This window comes from Thamnophis sirtalis, unplaced genomic scaffold (genome assembly GCF_051295495.1).
Source record: "Thamnophis sirtalis isolate CommonGarterSnake01/CBP01778 unplaced genomic scaffold, rThaSir2_p1.2 scaffold_15, whole genome shotgun sequence".
Lineage (NCBI taxonomy): Eukaryota > Metazoa > Chordata > Lepidosauria > Squamata > Natricidae > Thamnophis > Thamnophis sirtalis.
In genome coordinates this window covers 17,923,507-17,942,961 of record NW_028261395.1, presented here as the reverse complement: position 1 = coordinate 17,942,961, position 19,455 = coordinate 17,923,507, and the positions used below count along the sequence as shown (strand labels likewise).

Below are 19,455 nucleotides of genomic sequence, written 5' to 3'. Positions count from 1 at the left end.
TTTTATGATAATGTAAAGCAGGAGGATCAAACTCGATTTCATTGAGGGCTGCATCAGGGCTGTGTTTGACCTCGGAGGGCTGGGGGTGAGGTGGGGGGTGGGGTGTCAAGGTGGGCATTTAACATAGGCTCAAGATGCATTTTTTACCCTTTGCATTCAAAACGGCTATTCCAGAGAAAGGGAGATTTACTTTCTGGCACAAATAGTCTCAATTCCATAATGAAGAGATTAAAGACATGTAGTGTAAGGATTGCCTCTCCTTCTAACTTAAAAAGTGAAGACGAAGTATTTCAAAAGGAAGCTTTTATTAAGCAGAAGTGAAACTATTAAGTTCAAAGCAACGTCTGAATCCCCTTAGGCAATGCGAGTAGAATTAATGCAGTAGAGACCCCTCCTATTAATCAGAATGCAGATTTTAGGCAATACACAAGTGTGAAGAGGTTTCCTTTACCAACTCCCATGGCTATCTTCTGTTAGACATTAAAGTGAACCGTCCCACTTGGCCATCATAAACATTCCCCAAAAGGTGAGGGGATCTCAAGGTGCTTTGGCACCAGGAAACCAATTATAAAGTATCAGTTGTCACAGGCATTACTAATAAATTAGTACTACTACTAATTAGTACTACTACTTACATTACTAAGGCCATGGGAGCGGTGAGTGCCTCCACCTGTATACTGGACCCGTGCCCCTCCTGGCTGGTCTTGACCAGCAGGGAGGTGACAGGTGGCTGGATTCAGATGATAGTTAACACCTCTCTCCGGGAGGGATCCTTCCCGCTCCTCCTAAAGGATGCGGTGGTGAGACCCCTCCTAAAGAAACCTTCTCTGGATCCAGCCATTTTGAGTAACTATCGTCCAGTCTCCAACCTCCCCTTTGTAGGGAAGGTTGTTGAGAAAGTGGTGGCCTTTCAACTCCGGCGGTCCTTGGATGAAACCGATTATCTGGATTCCTTTCAGTCTGGTTTCAGGCCTGGTTACAGCACGGAAACTGCTTTGGTTGCGCTGATCTATGATCTCTGGCGAGCCAGGAATAGGGGTCACTCCTCTATCCTAGTGCTCCTTGACCTCTCAGCGGCCTTCGATAATATCGACCATGGTATCCTTCTGCGACGGTTGCGGGAGGTGGGAGTGGGAGGCACCGTTCTTCGGTGGTTCTCCTCCTACCTCTCGGACAGGTCGCAGTCGATGTTGGTCGGAGGGCAGAGGTCGACCCCTAGGCCCCTCAATTATGGGGTGCCACAGGGTTCGGTCCTGTCCCCCCTCCTATTTAACATCTACATGAAGCCGCTGGGTGAGATCATACGCCAGCACGGGATTAAATACCATCAATATGCGGACGATACACAATTGTATCTGTCCACCCTGTGCCAACTCAGTGAAGCGGTAGAAGTGATGTGCCAGTGCCTGGAGGCTGTCAGGGTCTGGATGGGAACGAACAAGCTTGCACTCAATCCCGACAAGACTGAGTGGCTATTGATGCTCCCTCCCAAGGATGGTCCAGCTATTCCATCTCTTAGCCTGGGGGGTGAAATTATACGCCCCTCAGAGAGGGCTCGCAATTTGGGAGTCCTCCTGGATCCGCAGCTGACATTAGAACATCACTTGTTGGCTGTGACCAGGGGGGGCCTTTGCCCAGGTTGGCCTGGTGCACCAATTGCGACCCTATCTGGACCGGGAGGCCCTTCGGATAGTCACTCACGCTTTCGTCATCTCAAGACTGGATTACTGTAACACGCTCTACATGGGGTTGCCCTTGAAGAGTGTTCGAAGACTCCAGTTAGTCCAGAATGCAGCCGCGCGAGCGATTGTGGGTGCACCTAGGTACACCCACGTTACACCTATCCTCCGCAAGCTGCACTGGCTTCCCATTGGTCTCCGGACACGCTTCAAAGTGCTAGTCGTTACTTTTAAAGCCCTACATGGCAATGGACCTGGCTACCTGAGAGACTGCCTCCTGCCAATTACCTCCCAGAGACCTATTAGATCGCACAGACTAGGCCTCCTCCGGATTCCATCTGCCGGTCAATGTCGGCTGGCGACCCCCCGGGGGAGGGCCTTCTCTGTAGCTGCTCTGGCCCTCTGGAACGATCTCCCCGTCGAGATCCGGACCCTTACTACTCTTCCGGCCTTCCGTAAAGCGACCAAGACCTGGCTATTCCGGCAGGCCTGGGGCTGTTGAATTATCCAGCCCCATCCTAAGTTATGAATGTTGTTGTAATTTTAAATTGTTGTTTTTTTTATATCCCCCCTCCCTTTTTATTTGTAAGCCGCCCTGAGTCTTCCAAGAGTGGGCAGCATACAAGCTAATTAAATAAATAAATAAAAATAAATAAATAAACAAACAAATAAATAAATAAACAAATAAATTGACTCCAAGGCCCCCTCCTCCCAATTGAATGGCAGTATCACTTTTAGGGATCTTGACATGTAGAGTCCCCAGCTGCTATGTGGCTTGACATTTTGATATAGGAGCAGAGCATAAATGAACTGACAATTTCTACAGATGTCTCTAAAAACTGTCTGTCAAACAGTCTCTCAATCTTGGTTACTACCTCTAACACAGCCCTAGAGGAGAACTTAATATTAGTAATAATTTACATAATTGATATACCATCTAATTCTCAATGATCCCGGGTAGCTCAACAATAAAAAAATATACAATTAAATCAATCATAGGTAAATATTAAGATAAAAGATGACTAACTCAGTGATACAAGGGGGCTCACTCTCTCTCATCAAAGATCTGGGTGAAGAGCCAGATGTTTTTGGCTCTTCTGAACAACAGTCATCCAGATCTTGGAGGGTACCTAGTTCTAGTTGGCAGATGCTGCTAAAGAGGAGGGGAAGAAGGTGCTGCCTCCTGCAGCACTCTGCTAGTCAAAATGGGCCACGGGATGCTGCCTCTGGCTCTGCCAAATTGCTTTTCACTTCATGTCTCCAGGAGCGATCTCTATGTCTGTCTCTGTCTCTGTCTCTGTCTCTCTGTCTCTCTGTCTCTCTGTCTCTCTGTCTCTCTCTCTCTCTCTCTCTCTCTCTCTCTCTCTCTCTCTCTCTCTCTCTCTCTCTCACACACACACACACACACACACACACACACACAGACACACTACATCAGGACTCAAAGATTTTCAGCAAAATCATAAGAAAAATGTGTAAAATTTAAGTAATCCAATGAGATATTTAATTATCAAGCCAGTGCTTTTCAGCCATATAGTAAGATTTTTGAGGCATGCAGTGGCTCTGTGGTGATTGCTTGATGATCAGTAAATAAATAATAGACTCAAATAGGAAGTGTAAATAAATTACAGGCATAAACATACACCCCTGAAGTGAAGGCCAGCAAATTACATACAGTAGATACAAGGTAGAGCTGTGCAGAAGTATAATTCCCCTTCCTGCAAAGCTCCCGAAGGGTATCACTTTTCATAGTGTTTTTGAAGTAGATGCCAAATCCATTCTGATTTGGCACCTCTCAAAGCACGACAAATTACAACTTCTTCCTGCAGTTCGGTTGTAGGCCATTCCTGTGCTGCTGCCTCGGTGAAAATAGTTTTTTGCTTCATGGTCTCCAGGAGGGTCTTTAGGACCATCACATACACACACAAATGTACACAACACACATGTCCAGTTTTTCTTGGCTTGGGGATGCTGCGTTGGTCAGAAACTTGGGGTGAGCAACTCTTTGTTCTCTTTCGAGTAGATTTAAAATTCAAACATTAAATCCAAATAATAGAAGTGAGCAGCTGTTTTCTGTTACATTCCAAGATTGAAGATTGAGATCAGCAAAGCAATAATTTACATAGTCACTTATTTATATTGTTTTTATCCCTCATGTTCAAATCATAACATCTTGCAAGTTGTGAGATATTTTTATATGTAATAAATTGGTGCAGATGTTATCCCCTCCCCACTTCATCATGCCAGGGGCAGTGAGTTGTCCCCATGTCCAGGGGTGGAGAGCACTCGTTGTGTACCCAGACAACAGGGGCAACCCATCAGTGCCAACCCATTGGTACTGGCCCAGCAATGTTGAGCCATCTGCACTGATCTGTTCATGCTGACCCATCTACATCAACCCGCCTGCACCAACCCACCTGCGCCAAGTTGTCCCATTCTGTTTCAAATCAGCAGTAAGTTGTCCCATTCTGCTTCAAATCGGTTAGTAAGAAATAAGGGAAATTGTGCTCTTGAGGAGGATCAACAGAACCCTAAGACTGGCTTAATTATTGCTAAACTTTTATCTTACACTGCCTATTATTTTAGTGCCTTTTCCAAAATCATTTTAAGGCTTGTTTCTATGTTTAAAATATTTATGATGTTTGTGTATATGCAGTATACGCATGTGGATGTATATGCACCAGTAATACAGTGAAAAGAAGTATTGAAATAGTTTAATAAAATACATTTTAAAGTACTAACATCTTGATTTGATCTATAGGTTGAAGATTTTGTAGATCCCAATGGCAAGATCTCTCTTCAGAGAGAGGAAACACCTTCTAATCGGTGGGTAACCCAGATAATAAAATAGATTGACAGAAAAGCCTAAACGTCTATATTTATATATAGAACTATTAGATATTAGAGAATATAGATGGAATTGATATCTCATAGTACAAATTTCTCTTTATTAGATTCCAGCTAGCAGTCATAGCTCTTTGTTCATTTCACAGTTTTGGGGCATCAAGGAAGATAAATGGCTGCTTGACGATTTCTCATTAATGGCTATCCCCCAAAAATTGTATTTCGACACATAGCACCCAAACCATACTACACCACACAGCCAACTACACATAAAAACTAACCTTACCATACACAAAAGGGGTGTCAGAAATGACAGCCAGAATTCTCCAACCCCTAGGAATACACTCTACCAGGAATTATCCAGAATAAAAGACAAGGTACAGAAGGATGAAAGAAACAATGCAATCTACAACATCAACTGTAACCATTGCAACCAATTCTACGTGTGAAAAACATCACATCAATTAAAAACTAGGATTCAGAAACATCAGCTGGCAGTCAAACTCCACAATCCCAAATCCTTATTCTCTATCCACACCAACACCAAACAGCACTAGTTCAATTGGAGCAACACAAAAATCATTGGCCACGCTACCACCCACCACGCTCGTGAGTTCATTGAAGCCTGACACTCCAGAAGCAATTCCATCAACAGAAGCATTGACCTACAACCAGCCTATGCACCCCTCAGAATCCAAATCAACTGCATAGCCAACAAAAAAACAGCACTAACTCAATCAACACACGCAAGTCCCTCCAATCAGCACTTCATCTCCCAATCATCCTCACTTGATGTAAGCTCCCCATCATAAGACTCTCACTGATGACTCACACCTGACCCATCACAACACCCTCACTTGACGCACCCACACCTGAAGCCCTTATAAACAGAAGAACTCTAACATTGACATCTCCTAAACTCCACTGACGCTCTGTGGCTAAGATGCTGAGCTTGTCAATCAGAAAGGTCAACAGTTCGAGAGTGTGAAGCCTCCCATTGTCTCCAGCCACAGAGAACAGTCAGGTCTGTTTCTGTGCTGGTTTTCTCCTGTTTGTGGCTCCAAGGGAGCCGAAAAGCTGCTCTGTTGGACCGGTGAAGCTAAGGAGTAATGCCCAGTGAGGTTGAAGGAGAGATCACAATCTCCTGAAGAACACCAGAGCTGTTTCTCTATATCACAACAGGAGAAGAGACAGTCTAAGATGGATGACACAAAGGTGGGAGAGAGAATGACCATCTAAGCACAGTGCTGGTGTGAAGTTGGTGGACAGTGTGGAACTGCGTGAGAAGAACTTTATTTATTTGAATTCTCAAATCCCAAAAAGAATTTGGAAAAGGGTTCACAATTATTTAATACAGCAGCAGCCAGCACTTTGAACAAGTACTAAATTTGAAGGAGGCAAAAAAAAAAAAAAAAAAGAAGATAGAAAAAATTGCTAAAAATATAGAAAATTGGGTTTTTAAACTGGACAGGCATTTTATTGGAATGGCACTTTGAGACATTGGAATTATTTACTCAAAAATTAACATTATCTTACATCGTGGAAAATTTAAAAAAACAGCTTAATATTGAAATTTAATTAAAGAGTGCCACTTGGTGACAGAAAGAAGAACAACACATTTTCAAAAATTTGTTTGTTAGAGGGATTTAAGGAGGTGCTAGAAGATTTAAGGGGCACTCCAGAGGAACAGGCAGATTAAGCTTGGAATATAAAGAAACATTGAATATTTTGAGAAGTGTTTATAAGATCAAACATACGGTCTTTGGATTATTGGACAAAAAAGGGGATTCAATAAAACTTAATGAGATACTTTATCAAGAAGAAGGGAGTGGAACTTGGAAAGAGGCGGCATCGGCATTTCAAAATATAAAGGAGACACTGACAAGACATTACCAGAAAATCATGGAAAAAATGGAGAGCATAGATGAAATGCTGGGAAATATAATACAAGAGACAGTGAGTGTTCAAGATGCCCAAGAAGAGGAGGAGCCAACTGGAAGCGGAGACGGAAAAAAGAGACAGACAAAACAAACGGAATGGGGGGGGCAGATAATAGCAAAACCAACAGGGATTGATGACATAAGCTAAGGGGAGAGTGCTCTAAGGAAATTAAAAAAGAATCTGGGGAAACAGGAAGATGTTTATGGAAGAAAGATAGGGGCAAGAGTAGATATTTTGGAAACTAGACAATGGAAAAGGATAGAAAAGGGAAGAAAATTTAAAATAAGTAGGCAAGATGAGGAAACAGATAAAAATAAAGAAACAAGCAGAATATGGAAGACAAGCTAAGAAAAGAATAATCAAAGCTTTTAGGCAGGTAAGAGATGATGGTTAGATTAGGGAATATGTTTAATATAATAGTAGCATAACAAAATAGAACAAAAAAATTGGAGGGGATTTGGAGAAGGGGATTAATAAAATACATATTTTACGTAATAAGGAGAAGCAATAATAAGGGGAAATTAGAATTTGAAGGATGGTATTACTAAATTATGTTATTATGAATGTCAGTAGGTTTGTTAAATGTAATAAATATGATTAACAATACTTTATTTGTATTAAAACACATGATATGCAGAAGATGAAGACTGATGCTGAAATACTGAATAATTAAAAAATGAAGGATTATAAGTTGAATAAGCAAATAATGAAAGAGCTTAATTTAAACATATAAGTTTATTAAAAGTAATAAATATGATGAATAATATTTTATGAAAGATGGTGTTAATACGTGTATTTAAATAACATGGGAACTGGCATTGAAACAATACATAGAATTAGTGACTAAACAAAAAATGAAAAATGATAATCAATTATGAATATACATATGTATGCTAAATGTAACAATATATAGTAATAATATTTTAGTTGTATTATAATAGAATATGGTGATTGATATAAAAACAATATATTGAAATATTGGACAATCAAACAATAAGTTGAATAAGCAATAATGAAATTCTTAATTTAAGTCAAATGTTGGTATTAATATTAGTTATATAAGTTTGTTAAATGTAATAAATATGATTGATAATATATTCATATCAAAAGGTATAATAATTATTATAGTATATTAAAATATTGAATAATTAAACAATGAAAGATTAAAATTTAATATATAATATAGTATATTACTACTAGTATTATATGATTGTTAAATGAAACAAATATGAATAATACTATTTTTTTGTATGAAATTTATGATATTCAGGTACCACACTGTCCATATACTAATATGTAAAAAGTTAAAAAAAAAAAAAACTAAAAAAGAAGAAGAAAGGTCGGCAGTTCGAATCCCTAGCACCGAGTAACGGAATGAGCTCCGTTACTTGTCCCAGCTTGTGCCAACCTAGCAATTCGAAAGCATGTAAAAATGCAAGTAGAAAAATAGGAACCACTTTTGATGGGAAGGTAACAGTGTTCCGTGCGCCTTTAGCATTTAGTCATGCTGGCCACATGACTATAGAGACATCTTCGGATAGTGCTGGTTCTTTGGCTTTGAAATGGAGATGAGCATGACCCCTAGAGTCGGGAACAACCTGCACATATGTGCGAGGGGAACCTTTACCTTTAAACTCCACTGAAGATGTTACTTAGCCTTGTAATGAAACGTTCGGAAACCAAACTACAAGCTTGGAGAATGAATCTTCACCCTTATATTTGAGATTCCCCCATACCTCAATAAATTTGATAGTATTTGTTTATTCATTTGCAATCATTGGACTTCTAAATAATGTTGCTGATACATCTCTCTTGAGAATAAATTGGAGCATTTTGGCTGTTTTAGTTTTGGGACTCTGATACTCATTTCTATTTGCAAATTTCCCCTCCTTCCTCTATAAGCATGTTTTTCATTTTTCTTTTGTAGTGGTGAGTCTACAGTGCTCATTTTTGTTAACTGGCTGACACTCAGTGGCACAGAACAATCTGGTATGAGAGGACCATCCACAGAGAATCAGGAAGCAAAGAGAATGGCCCTGGAATGTATAAAGGTAACATATTTTTTGGACTATAAGACATGTATAAGATGCACCAAAATTTCGAAGAGGTAAGTAAGAAAAAAAAGTTTTTGTCCTCCATTTTTCACCAAAAGGGGCATTTTTACCTTCCCCCAGACCTGCTGAAGCCTGCAGAGTGCTTGGGGGGGGGAGGGGAGGCAAAAACGGCCTGTTTTTTACAAAAATGGGATGCCGGGGTGGGGGTTCAGGAGGCCAAAAATAGCTGTATTCAGTGTATAAGACGCACCAACATCTCCACGCTCTCTTAGGGAGGAAAAAGGTGCGTCTTATACTCCCAAAAATACGGTAATTTGAGTTCAGGTAAAAGATAATGACATACAGAGTAGAACACTGAGAGCTAACCTTTTCCAGACCGAGTGGCCAAAGCACGCATGCGCAAATGCATGTATGCATGCCCAACCCCCCCAAATGCAATACATCCATGGCCTCCACATGCCCTGCGCATTCTCCCCCGCCCTTCCCCCCATGCATGCATGGGCCCCTGCATGCGTCCCACAATCTCCCCCCCCCCCCGTGCATGCATGGCAGAGACCCAAAGACGAGCTGGCCGATGGAAGGCAGCGTGCATGCACACTGGAGCTGAACTGGAATGATAGCTCACGTGCCCACAGAGAGGGCACTGCATACTACCCCTGGCACGTGTGCCATAGGTTCACCATCACAGGAATAGAACATCAAATCTTTAATCCACTGAGTAATTGAGGCCATAAATTTGTTTTTCCATTATTGTAGGACAGATTTCTTAACAATGAGAAGACAGTGATGAATATGATTATGTAGTTCAATTGTCAATGTCCATGTTCAAAAGAATGTTTACATCTGAAAATATTAAACCATGTCTCGAAGTCAAATTATTATGTGTAGTTATAATATGATTGTTTTAAAAGATTAGAAGTAGATACTTAATTGTTATTCTAGTTGTAGGTTATAGGTTATAGGTTTATTATTTATGTTGTATCTCCAACATTGCCCAGAGCTCCACTCTGAGGGAGAAAGGTGATTAAGAAAATGAAATATAAATAAATAAATAAAGAACACCATGATTTTACTCATTCCCTTTTTATGCAGACCCAGGAGAGTCCAGAAAGTTTGAAATACTGTTGACAGACTACATTATAAGTCATTTTGAAATATTTCATGCAGACATAAACAAATGCAGATCCCTTTCTTTCATTCACTCCTTAAGATTTGAATATCAAACATTTATCAATATCAAGGACTTTAAAAGTATGGGATTTTTATTCACATAAGAAAACGTCACTAGTCTAAATTAGTGGTAGATGCTGTAGTTAAAATAAATATAATAAATTGTGTGTGTGTGTGTGTGTGTGTATTTGTGTGTATCACATATCATTATGATATACAGTATGCATATATAATATATGTCCGCTCCAGTGAGCTCAGAGGCCTGGAGCTGCCATTGGAGAGGGGGGACTGGGCCAGCTGTCAGGACTCATGCTTACCATATGCAGATCTCCCTCCTCCACAAGCAGTCCAGCTGAAAACTCTACATAACTCTTCATGACTGACTGCCGGGAGGTTTCCAATGAGAACATTCCACTGACTGAGAACAATCCATGACTGATTGCCAGATGGTTTTCTCTCTAGGTCACGAGGTGATGGGTGTGCAAGTGGGCGGGGATGGGGTTTAGCCTAATTGCCAAGTAACTATAAAAGGTGGGGGGGCATCGGATGTCAACTCTGACAATTTATTCATTGCCTTAGTGCTTTGTTGGTCAGTTCATGCTGGAGGAAGATAAACTGCATTTTCAAACAGTCTCTGTGTTTGGCTGTTTTCATTAACCTTTCGAAACCTGACAATATATATAATATAATAAATGTATAAAATATAAATTATTAATTTAAATGTATGCATGTAGCATGGTCATGTATGCACCTTCTAGGTATATGTATTAAAACAACTGTCCTGTTTAGCAACTGTTCAAATTTATGATGGTGCTGAAAATTTTTATAGCTAGTAGTCACATTTATGACTGTTGGAGCCTCCTCGCGATCATGCGATTGAGATTTGGGTGCTTAACAACTGATGGACATTTATGACTATCAGTCATGTGATTGAAATTTGTGTGCTTCCCAGCTGGCTTCCAACAAGTATAGTCAATGGAGAAGCCATAGTCACAGGATGTCTCACTTAATGACCAGATCACAGCAGTGAATTTGTCAGTCCGAAATGTGATAGTTAAAAGAGGATTGCCTGTAATAATAAAATAATACAGTGATACCTTTAAAATCATCAAACAACAACTGCCTTTCCTAGGACCATGGGAAGGATGCGATGGATAAAAATGCCAAATCCAGTCTAAACACTTGGTTGACTGTACAGCAAGCAATAATACCACTATTATCACCTTTGGATGGGAGATCAAGATGTGTAGAGCAATAAAAATATAGAGTATGCTAGCTGAATGCCTGTGCTCTGCTATGAAACTATGTGATAAATTGACACTTGAAAATTAATGAATAGTTACCATCAGCCTCTCCTCTCCCCTTCTCTCCCTCAGCCTTGCCCCACAGAAACCTCCTCTATCCTATCACCTCTCCCTCAGCCTTGCCCCACAGAAACCTCTCCTATCTTATCACCTTCTCTCCCTCAGGCTTGCCCTAGAGAAAGCTCTCCTATTTTATCACCTTCTCCCTCAGGCTGGCTCAACAGAAATCTCTCCTATCCTATCCCCTTCTCTCCCTCAGCCTTGCCCCACAGAAACATCTCCTATCTTATTACCTTCTCTCCCTCAGGCTTGCCCCACAGAATCCTCCCCTATCTTCTCTCCCTCAGGCTCTTCTCCAAACTCCCAGCCAGCAGGCCGGATGAGTCACATGCTGGCCACATCCACAACCAGGTTTTTAGGTTGGAAGGGAGAGTAGAATGTCTAACTCCTTAGCATCAGGGCATGTTAATAATAATATAAGAAATAGTAATGCTCTGATGGTCATTTTGAAAAATCCTTTGTTACCGAGCACCTGGAAGCCAAGAGGACCTTGTGTCATCCCACTAAAGTTCTGATTAATGGCAAAGAGGAAAAACAGCATAGTTGGCTGTTTTTAACAGTGTTCTGTGTCACTTGGCATATAGTCATGTTGGTCACATAACCACAGAAGCATCTTCAGACAAGGCTGCCTCCCTCAATTAGGAAAAGGAGATCCCCTAAAGTTGGACATGACTGGAAAGAGGAAACCTTTACCTTTTAACATGATCTTTAACCGCTTTCACTCTGAGTAGGAAAAATGATATTTATAGTGTTTTTCATCATCAGTGGATGATCGCACTCAATTCAAGATGGAAAAACGAGACAACATTAAGTTCCTTAGGGGCCTCCATACTTTAAGTGGTGCAATATATTTTCAAATATATTGGACAGGTATATTTGTTTGATTTTGTTTTTATTTTTGACAGACTTGAACACTGGGCCCTAACTAACAATATGAAATTCAATGTAGAGAAAAGTAAAGTCTTACACTTAGGCAAGAAAGGTAAACATATAGATTGGGAGAAACCAGGCTTAATAGCAGTAACTGTGAGAGGGATCTTGGAGTCTTAGTGGACAACCAATTAAATATGAGCCAACAGTGTGCGGTGGCAGTGAAAAAAGCCAATCCAATTCTAAATTGCATTAACCAGAGGGATTCAAGATCAGGTGAGGTACTTCATTGTTGTTAGTTACGAAGTCATATCTGACCCATTGCAACCCCATGGACAACATTCCTCCAGACCTTCCTGTCTTCTACCATCCCTCGGAGTCCATTTAAGCTCACGCCGACTGCTTCAGTGACTCCATCCAGCCACGTCATTCTCTGTCGTCCCATTCTTCTTTTGCCCTCAATCTTTCCCAGCATTAGGCTCTTCTCCAGTAAGCCCTTCCTTCTCATTAGGTGGCCAAAGTATTTGAGGTGAAATACTAATACCACTGTATAAATCCTTAGTAAGACTACACCTAGAATACTGCATCCAGTTCTGGTTACCACACTATAAAAAGATGTTGAGACTTTGGAAAAAATGCAGAGAAGAACAACCAAGATGATTAGGGGAGTGGAGGTAAAACATGGAGAACGGTTACAGAAACTGGGCATGGCTCGTCTGTGGACGACTAGGGCGGGCATGATAGCAGTGTTCCAATATTTGAGGAGCTGCCACAAAGAGGAAGGGGTCAACCTATTTTACAAAGCACCTGAACACCAGCCAAGGAATGGAATGGATGGAAACTGATCAAGGAGAGATTCAACCTGGAAATAAGGAGAAATTTTCTGACAGCAAGAACAATCAACCAATGGAACAGCTTGCCTTCCGAACTTGTGGGAGCTTTATCTCTGGAAGCTTTCAAGAAGAGACTGAACTGCCATCTGTCAGAAATGGTGTAGGGCAGGGTGACAAACTCTCAGCCTGTGAGCTGGATGTGTCACACATTGGCCACGCCCATGGCCAGTTTAGCAAAGAGGGAAAATGTCATGATATTTCACATGACAATGTGAGTGTGACACCCCTGGCACAGGGTCTCCTGATTGGGTGGAGGGTTGGACTAGATGATATACAAGGTCCCTTCCGCCTCTGTTATTCTATTTTACTCTAAATTTATTATAGTTTTCAAGAACCATACTCTACTTTCTTGAGAAAAAGATGCTGAGTTCAAACCAAGAAATCCTTCATCCTAAAAATTAGTATGGGGTATTAATAAAGAGGCAATACATTCTAGAAATGTTTGTGGATACTTAGTTTTTATACTATTTATATTTAACTTATTTTTGCCTTGTGAGATCAATAATGTGTTTGTCTTCCAATTTCCCACTTTACAGGTATGTGATCCAGAGAAGTTAATCACTGAGAGCAAGTTTCTGCAACTTGAGTCCCTGCAGGAATTAATGAAGGTGAGGTTTGAATTAGCCTTTCAGGCAGACTAGAAATTTTAAACCAGTTGCAGAGTTTTGAGAAAATTTACTGTGAGTAATGAGATTTCATTGCTAATTTTAGATGGATCTTTATTGGTTATGTATCAAAATAATAAAATAATTGCTAGCTCATTATCTCAGCTCTGAGATAAGCATAAAGGGGGAATGAGGAAAAGGTGCTATAAGATTTACCCTTTCATCCAGATTCCTCGGGAGTCAAGTTCTGGAAATCTTGTCTGCTATTTAGGCTCACCCAGCCATTTGGGGTTATATCCTACCAACATTGTAAAGAAAAGGAAAACTGAAGTGAAAATTGTAAACACAGTCACAATTAGTGATTTTTCACTTAGTGACTACTTTCCTTAATGACCAAGTTTGCCAATCCCAATTGCAAACATTAATGTACCTATATACTTTTCCCATTCTGGAATATATATGGAAGAAATATAAGTTATTCATATAGCTATGCGTTGGCCATGTAGGTCAACAATTCTTAAATCCATGAAATTATTTATAGCAGCCTTCTACATGCTGCAGTTTGAAGTCTTAGTGGCCCACTAAGATGGACATATATCACAAGAACTAATTCTTGTGAAAGTTATACTTTTTAAAATCTAATTGTGCAGCAGGCTTATATTTTTCAATAAAACTTGTATTCACTAATTCTAGTCTGAAACAAACTCCAATGTTCATGGAAATCATTCCCTACAAAATATTCATTTTTATGTCTATTTCATAATATATTATACTGTCATAATCTTTTGAAATTTAGATATAATTTGTTGGGGCAGCTGAATTCACTTTATGAAAATTATGGTTATTTAAAAAATAATGATTCATGTGTGCTGTTGCAGTCCTGTTTATGTTCAAGAGATTATTGTAAAAGTTAGGAAAAGGAACACACATACACTGATGCACAGACAGAGTTATTTTAAAAGGAAGAAAGAAAAAGGGTTCATTACAACTTCATTTCTCTTTTTACAATGATAATTTGAAAATACAATATAAAAATAAGGAAAATGGAAGAGGAGATAAATTCGCAGACTTGCAAGATTGATATCAATCTTGTGTGACAGGAAACATTGCTAGAAGAACTAATTCTACTTTATTGTAAGGTTATATTAATTGGAAATCTGAAAGTGTGTGTATAATATATACTGGTAGATCATGCAAAAGTTCCATCTAGGCACAGCTGCTGCCATCTGTTCTCCAGTGCACTGCTCGGAGAGTCCAGTAGTGGGTTAACACAGCCTATCTGCTCTTGGACTGAGTGATGTTTTTCTGTTGACCACGCCTCCCTTTGCCTCTGCATGCTCAGTTTGAAAACTCAGTCCGCCCGTTGGGACTGTTTTGGGGAGTGCTCCAGTCTAAAGTCAGATAGGCTGGAAAGTTCCCCACTTTGGATCACGTTTTGACTTCTTAATTTAGTGAATTGTCTGTTTGTTGGACAAGAACTGTCAGATTGATTTCCTTGAGGTTTGTGTCGCTTTAAGAGGGCACCCGGGCTTCCCCTGCAGCTGCTGGTCGCAAGCGCTCCAGGGGACTTTGAACCCTCGCCCAGCGGCTGCTGGCGAGTGGCAGGGGCGGTGGGAGATCTCCCAACCTGAGCCCAGGGGTTTTCAAAAAACCCCAGCCGACGTTCTGAAGCCTGCAAGCCTTTTCGCTGCTGGCCAACTCGGCTCTCAACTCTGCCCGGCAACAGCGGCGACGGTTGATCCTTTTGCGCGCTTTTCTGGCTGTCAGTGTGAAAAGGAGCGGGAAGTGGCTGCGCTCGCACCCGCCGCCATTTTGGATCGCTCCGAGGCCGTGAAGAGGAGGATGCGCGGCTCGTGGGGAGAGCGGAGATTTCGAGGCATTGCTTGTTGAAGAAGCAGAAGAGCGAAGGCCCTAGCGGAGAGCCAGCCAGCCCTCAGCGACCGCAGAACACCGCAGGAAGGCTGGGGATTAGTCTGGGGAGCCAGCTAGTCTCTCCCTCCGGAGAAGAAGCTAAGTCTCGGGGACCCGAGGGCGGTGGGAGGCAGGAATCCAACCAACAGGCGTCCCTTCCCTCCTGAAGAGTCTGCAAGCGTCATTTGAGCCATCTTTGGCCAGCGCGTGCCCATCCGAGCTCCAGCTAGCTTCCAGGCCCTGTGGGTGCCCTGAGCATGGCAGAGGAATGCAGGGAAGCCTTAGGGGAGCAGGCAGGGCCCTCCAGCAAGCGCAGCAAGCTGGATCCCTCAGCTAAAAAAGGCAAAGGGCACAAGAGCTCCAGTGAAAGGTCTTCACCTAGAGCCACAGTGGATCCCAGGGAGTTCTCTAGGCCCCATCAGGCAGAACCTAGCCCCAACCATCGCAGCAGGGAGTTAGCTTCGGCAAACCGCAAGTAGACCTGTTTGCCACACACAACAACACACATCTCCCATGCTTCTTTTAGTCGCTACCACTCGCCCCTGGCAGAGGGAACGAACGCACTGAGGTCAGTGTGGCCTCAGGGACTACTGTATGCCTTCCCTCCACTTCCACTCATTCCTCTGGTGGTGAACAAGCTCCTGGCCGAAAAGGCAGACCTCATCCTGGTGGCTCCCAGAAGGCCCAGAAGGCCCTGGTACGCAGACCTGGTCAGTCTCTCAGTTCAGAGACCGTGGCGAATCCCTCAGGACCAAATCTCCCTCAGCCAGGGGGCCATCAGCCATCCGGAGCTCCAGTGGCTACAGCTAGCCGTTTGACACTTGAGGGGGAACTCCTGAGGAAGCAGAAGTTCTCTGACCAGGTCATTCGAACGATACAAGCGTCCAGGAGGCCTTCTACCACTAGAATCTACGATGCCACCTGGGCTGCATTCTCACAGTGGTGCAAGGCTAGAGACATAAAGGCCTCATCAGCCTCGATTCCTCAGACCCTAGACTTCTTGCAGGTGGGTCTAGATAAAGGACTTGCTGTTAGCACCCTTAGACGTCAGGTTGCAGTGATGTCCACTATCCTGGCCAGGGGTTCCTCTCGCTCTCTGAGTCAACATCCTCAGATTAAGAGCTTTCTTAAGGGAGCTGCAAACATCAGCTCTCCAACTGTTTACCGGTATCCGTCATGGGACCTTCCATTCGTGCTTAGGGCGCTGACGAAAGCTCCATTTGAACCTTTGCGCAGGACCAGTCTACGCCACCTAACCATCAAAACTGCCTTCCTGGTGGCTATTATGTCAGCACGCAGGGTTTCCGAGCTAGCAGCTCTTTCTGTCAGGGAGGACCTGTGCGTGATTCACCCGGACAGAGTAATTCTGAGGCTTGATCCGTCCTTTACTCCAAAAATTAACTCTCTGTTCCATAGGACTCAAGAGATTATTTTGCCCAACTTCTGTCCCCATCCTTCTCACCCTAAGGAGCGTGAGTGGCATAAGTTGGACGTGAGACGAGCCATGCGCACTTATGTTAAGAGAACAAAAGAATTCCACCGTTCAGAGGTGTTCTTTGTCTCCTTCCTCCCTGAGTCCCTTGGCCACAAGGTCTCTTCACACACAGTGGGTCATTGGCTACGCGCTTGCATAAAGCTAGCATATGAACACCAAGGCAAGACGGCTCCGTGCCGGGTCACCGCACACTCTACTAGGAGGGCAGCAGCTTCTGCAGCCTGGGCGACCCAGGCATCTATTCTTGACATTTGCAGAGCGGCCACGTTGGCCTCCCCCACGGCCTTCATTAAAAACTATAAAATTGACACCTTTGCCTCAGCCGAAGCCTCTTTTGGCAGAAGAGTATTACAAAGAGGGGCTGAAATGCCAGAGGCTCTGGTGCTTCCCCACCCTGGGACTCAATAGCTTGGACATGTCCCACTATTGGACTCTCCGAGCAGTGCACTGGAGAAAGACCGTTGGCTTACCTGAACGGTCGTTCTCGGGGCACTGCGAGGAGAGTCCAAACCCGCCCGGGGTGTTTTTTCTCTTACACGATGGGACTGTATTGACTGTAACTGATTACAGGACTGTCTCCTTCGTTTTCAAACTGAGCATGCAGAGGCAAAGGGAGGCGTGGTCAACAGAAAAACATCACTCAGTCCAAGGGCAGATAGGCTGTGTTAACCCACTATTGGACTCTCTTCGCAGTGCCCCGAGAATGACCGTTCAGGTAACCCAACGGTCTTTTATCAAGCTGTAGCATGAGCCCAAGAAGTCTCCCTAATTACACATCAGTTCCATCTGGGGGAATGCAACCCCATTCAGAGTCAAATGTGACATGCCACTAGACTTAGAAGCCAAAACCCAGCACTATTTGGGTTTTCACGACTCTCTTCATGACTCTCTATGACTGAAAACCAACTTCCCTGTCAATAGCTTTTCCTAAAAAAGGGAAGATTGGAGACTGGATCAAACTGTCTAAAATAGTTGCGACCAAGAATGGCCTCTTGAGAAAAAGTTACATCCCCACCTCCTTCAAAGTAGGCTGTACCATCCCATCCTGCAAAAAAGTATTAACCACCATTCGGACCCAACTACATGCCACCATTCAACCAATTAGGAAGGGCATGGGTCTAGAACACAAATGATCAAGCTTACACCCACAAGGTCCCTGTTCACCTCTTTAGAACCCGCTAACTCTTTCCAAATAACAGACCTCCAACGTGCTCTGGTCACTTTCAAAGGATTTGTCCTTTGTCAGTTGGAGCTATAGTCCAACTGAAGTGAAGTTGAGTAGCTTTCTCTAGCAGATGTTGAGAATATTTCTCACAGCAGCCTTGTAACAGTTCCATTGGCTCCTCTTTATCCAGGAGGAACCCGGACATGTAATCACTGATTTATGCTGCTTTTATGCTATTTGGGTAATAATATTTTTAAAATGTGTTTGATTATTGTGAGCTGTCAGCATCTTCCAATCAGAGGAGCTGACAAATGTTTAAAAAATAAATGTTTAATATTATGCCTACAAAACCTGTTTGACTTTTTATTTCCATGATCATTGCAGCAGCTTATTGTATCTGTTCTCACTTTTATACCAATGTTATTCTTTGGCTGCTTCAGGCTCTCATATCTGTGTCTCCTGATGAGGAAACCTATGATGAAGAAGACTGTGCTTTTTGTTTGGAGATGCTTTTGAGGATTGTGCTGGAAAATAGGTGAGCCATATAGATGCCATTTCACCTTTTAATATGGCAAAAAATGTTGAGAACTTTCAATTTTACTTGAAGAACTCCAGGTTGAAAACTTGTCAGGTTGAAAAATATCCCCCCAGGGAAAAGGGCGGCATACAAATAAAGCCCTAACAGCAATGAAATTTGATTATTTCATTCTTAATGCCATGGAGAAAATCTATTTTGTTACCAAGAGTCAAAGGCACATAATGAGGAAACTGTGATAGTGAGATTTTCATATCAAATTCTGCTTGATCTCCTTCAATTTATCCCCATATGTGATCCATTTTTTAGTGTGAAGCTGAATGGAAAGTGATCTATTTTCACTATTTACTGGTACCTCTTTATTTACAATTGTAATTGAGTCCAGAATTATGTTTGTAAGTCATGTCAGTTTTAAGTGGTAAACCTCATGACCACACTGGATTTTACAATCTTTTGCAGCAGTTGATAAGTGTCTTTTTTGCAGCAGTCATTATTTGCAATGGGTATTTTTTGCTAGAAAGTTGAAATAAATGCTGGTTTCCAGCAAAAACTTACAAATAGCTGTCATAGGACTACAGGACGCTGTAAACAGCCATAAATAAGTGCATTCAGCATTCAAAATGTGATTGTGTGACTGTAGACAACTGTTGGAACTTTAAGTCTGCTCATAAGTAGCCCTGGGGAGGTTTGTCGTAACTTCAAATGGCCACCAAGCAACTTGTCGTAAGTTGAGGACTACCTGTATAAAATTAGCAACAAGAGTCACCACATAAAATGACAACATAGGCTAATTTCCACTTAGAAAACAATCATAAGTGCAGATAGTTTAGGAGGATTACTTTTGATTAATTGATTGATTGTCTTGAGAGCCAAGTCATAGAATTTTAAAAATCCATTACACTATTAGTATATGACTAATTATGTGTATG

General features: G+C 42.0%; 1 protein-coding gene across 5 annotated transcripts in view; it reads left to right on the top strand.

Annotated features, from left to right (window-relative positions):
* GBF1 (golgi brefeldin A resistant guanine nucleotide exchange factor 1) overlaps window positions 1-19,455 on the top strand; it is a 152,359-nt gene that overhangs the window by 99,580 nt on the left and 33,324 nt on the right. For all 5 annotated transcript variants that reach the window (XM_087702642.1, XM_087702641.1, XM_087702640.1 and 2 more), the window contains 4 exons: window positions 4,441-4,505; window positions 8,392-8,515; window positions 13,352-13,423; window positions 18,432-18,526. In XM_087702642.1, coding sequence (XP_087558768.1) covers window positions 4,441-4,505; window positions 8,392-8,515; window positions 13,352-13,423; window positions 18,432-18,526 — 356 coding nt within the window. The remainder of the gene's footprint in view (window positions 1-4,440; window positions 4,506-8,391; window positions 8,516-13,351; window positions 13,424-18,431; window positions 18,527-19,455) is intronic.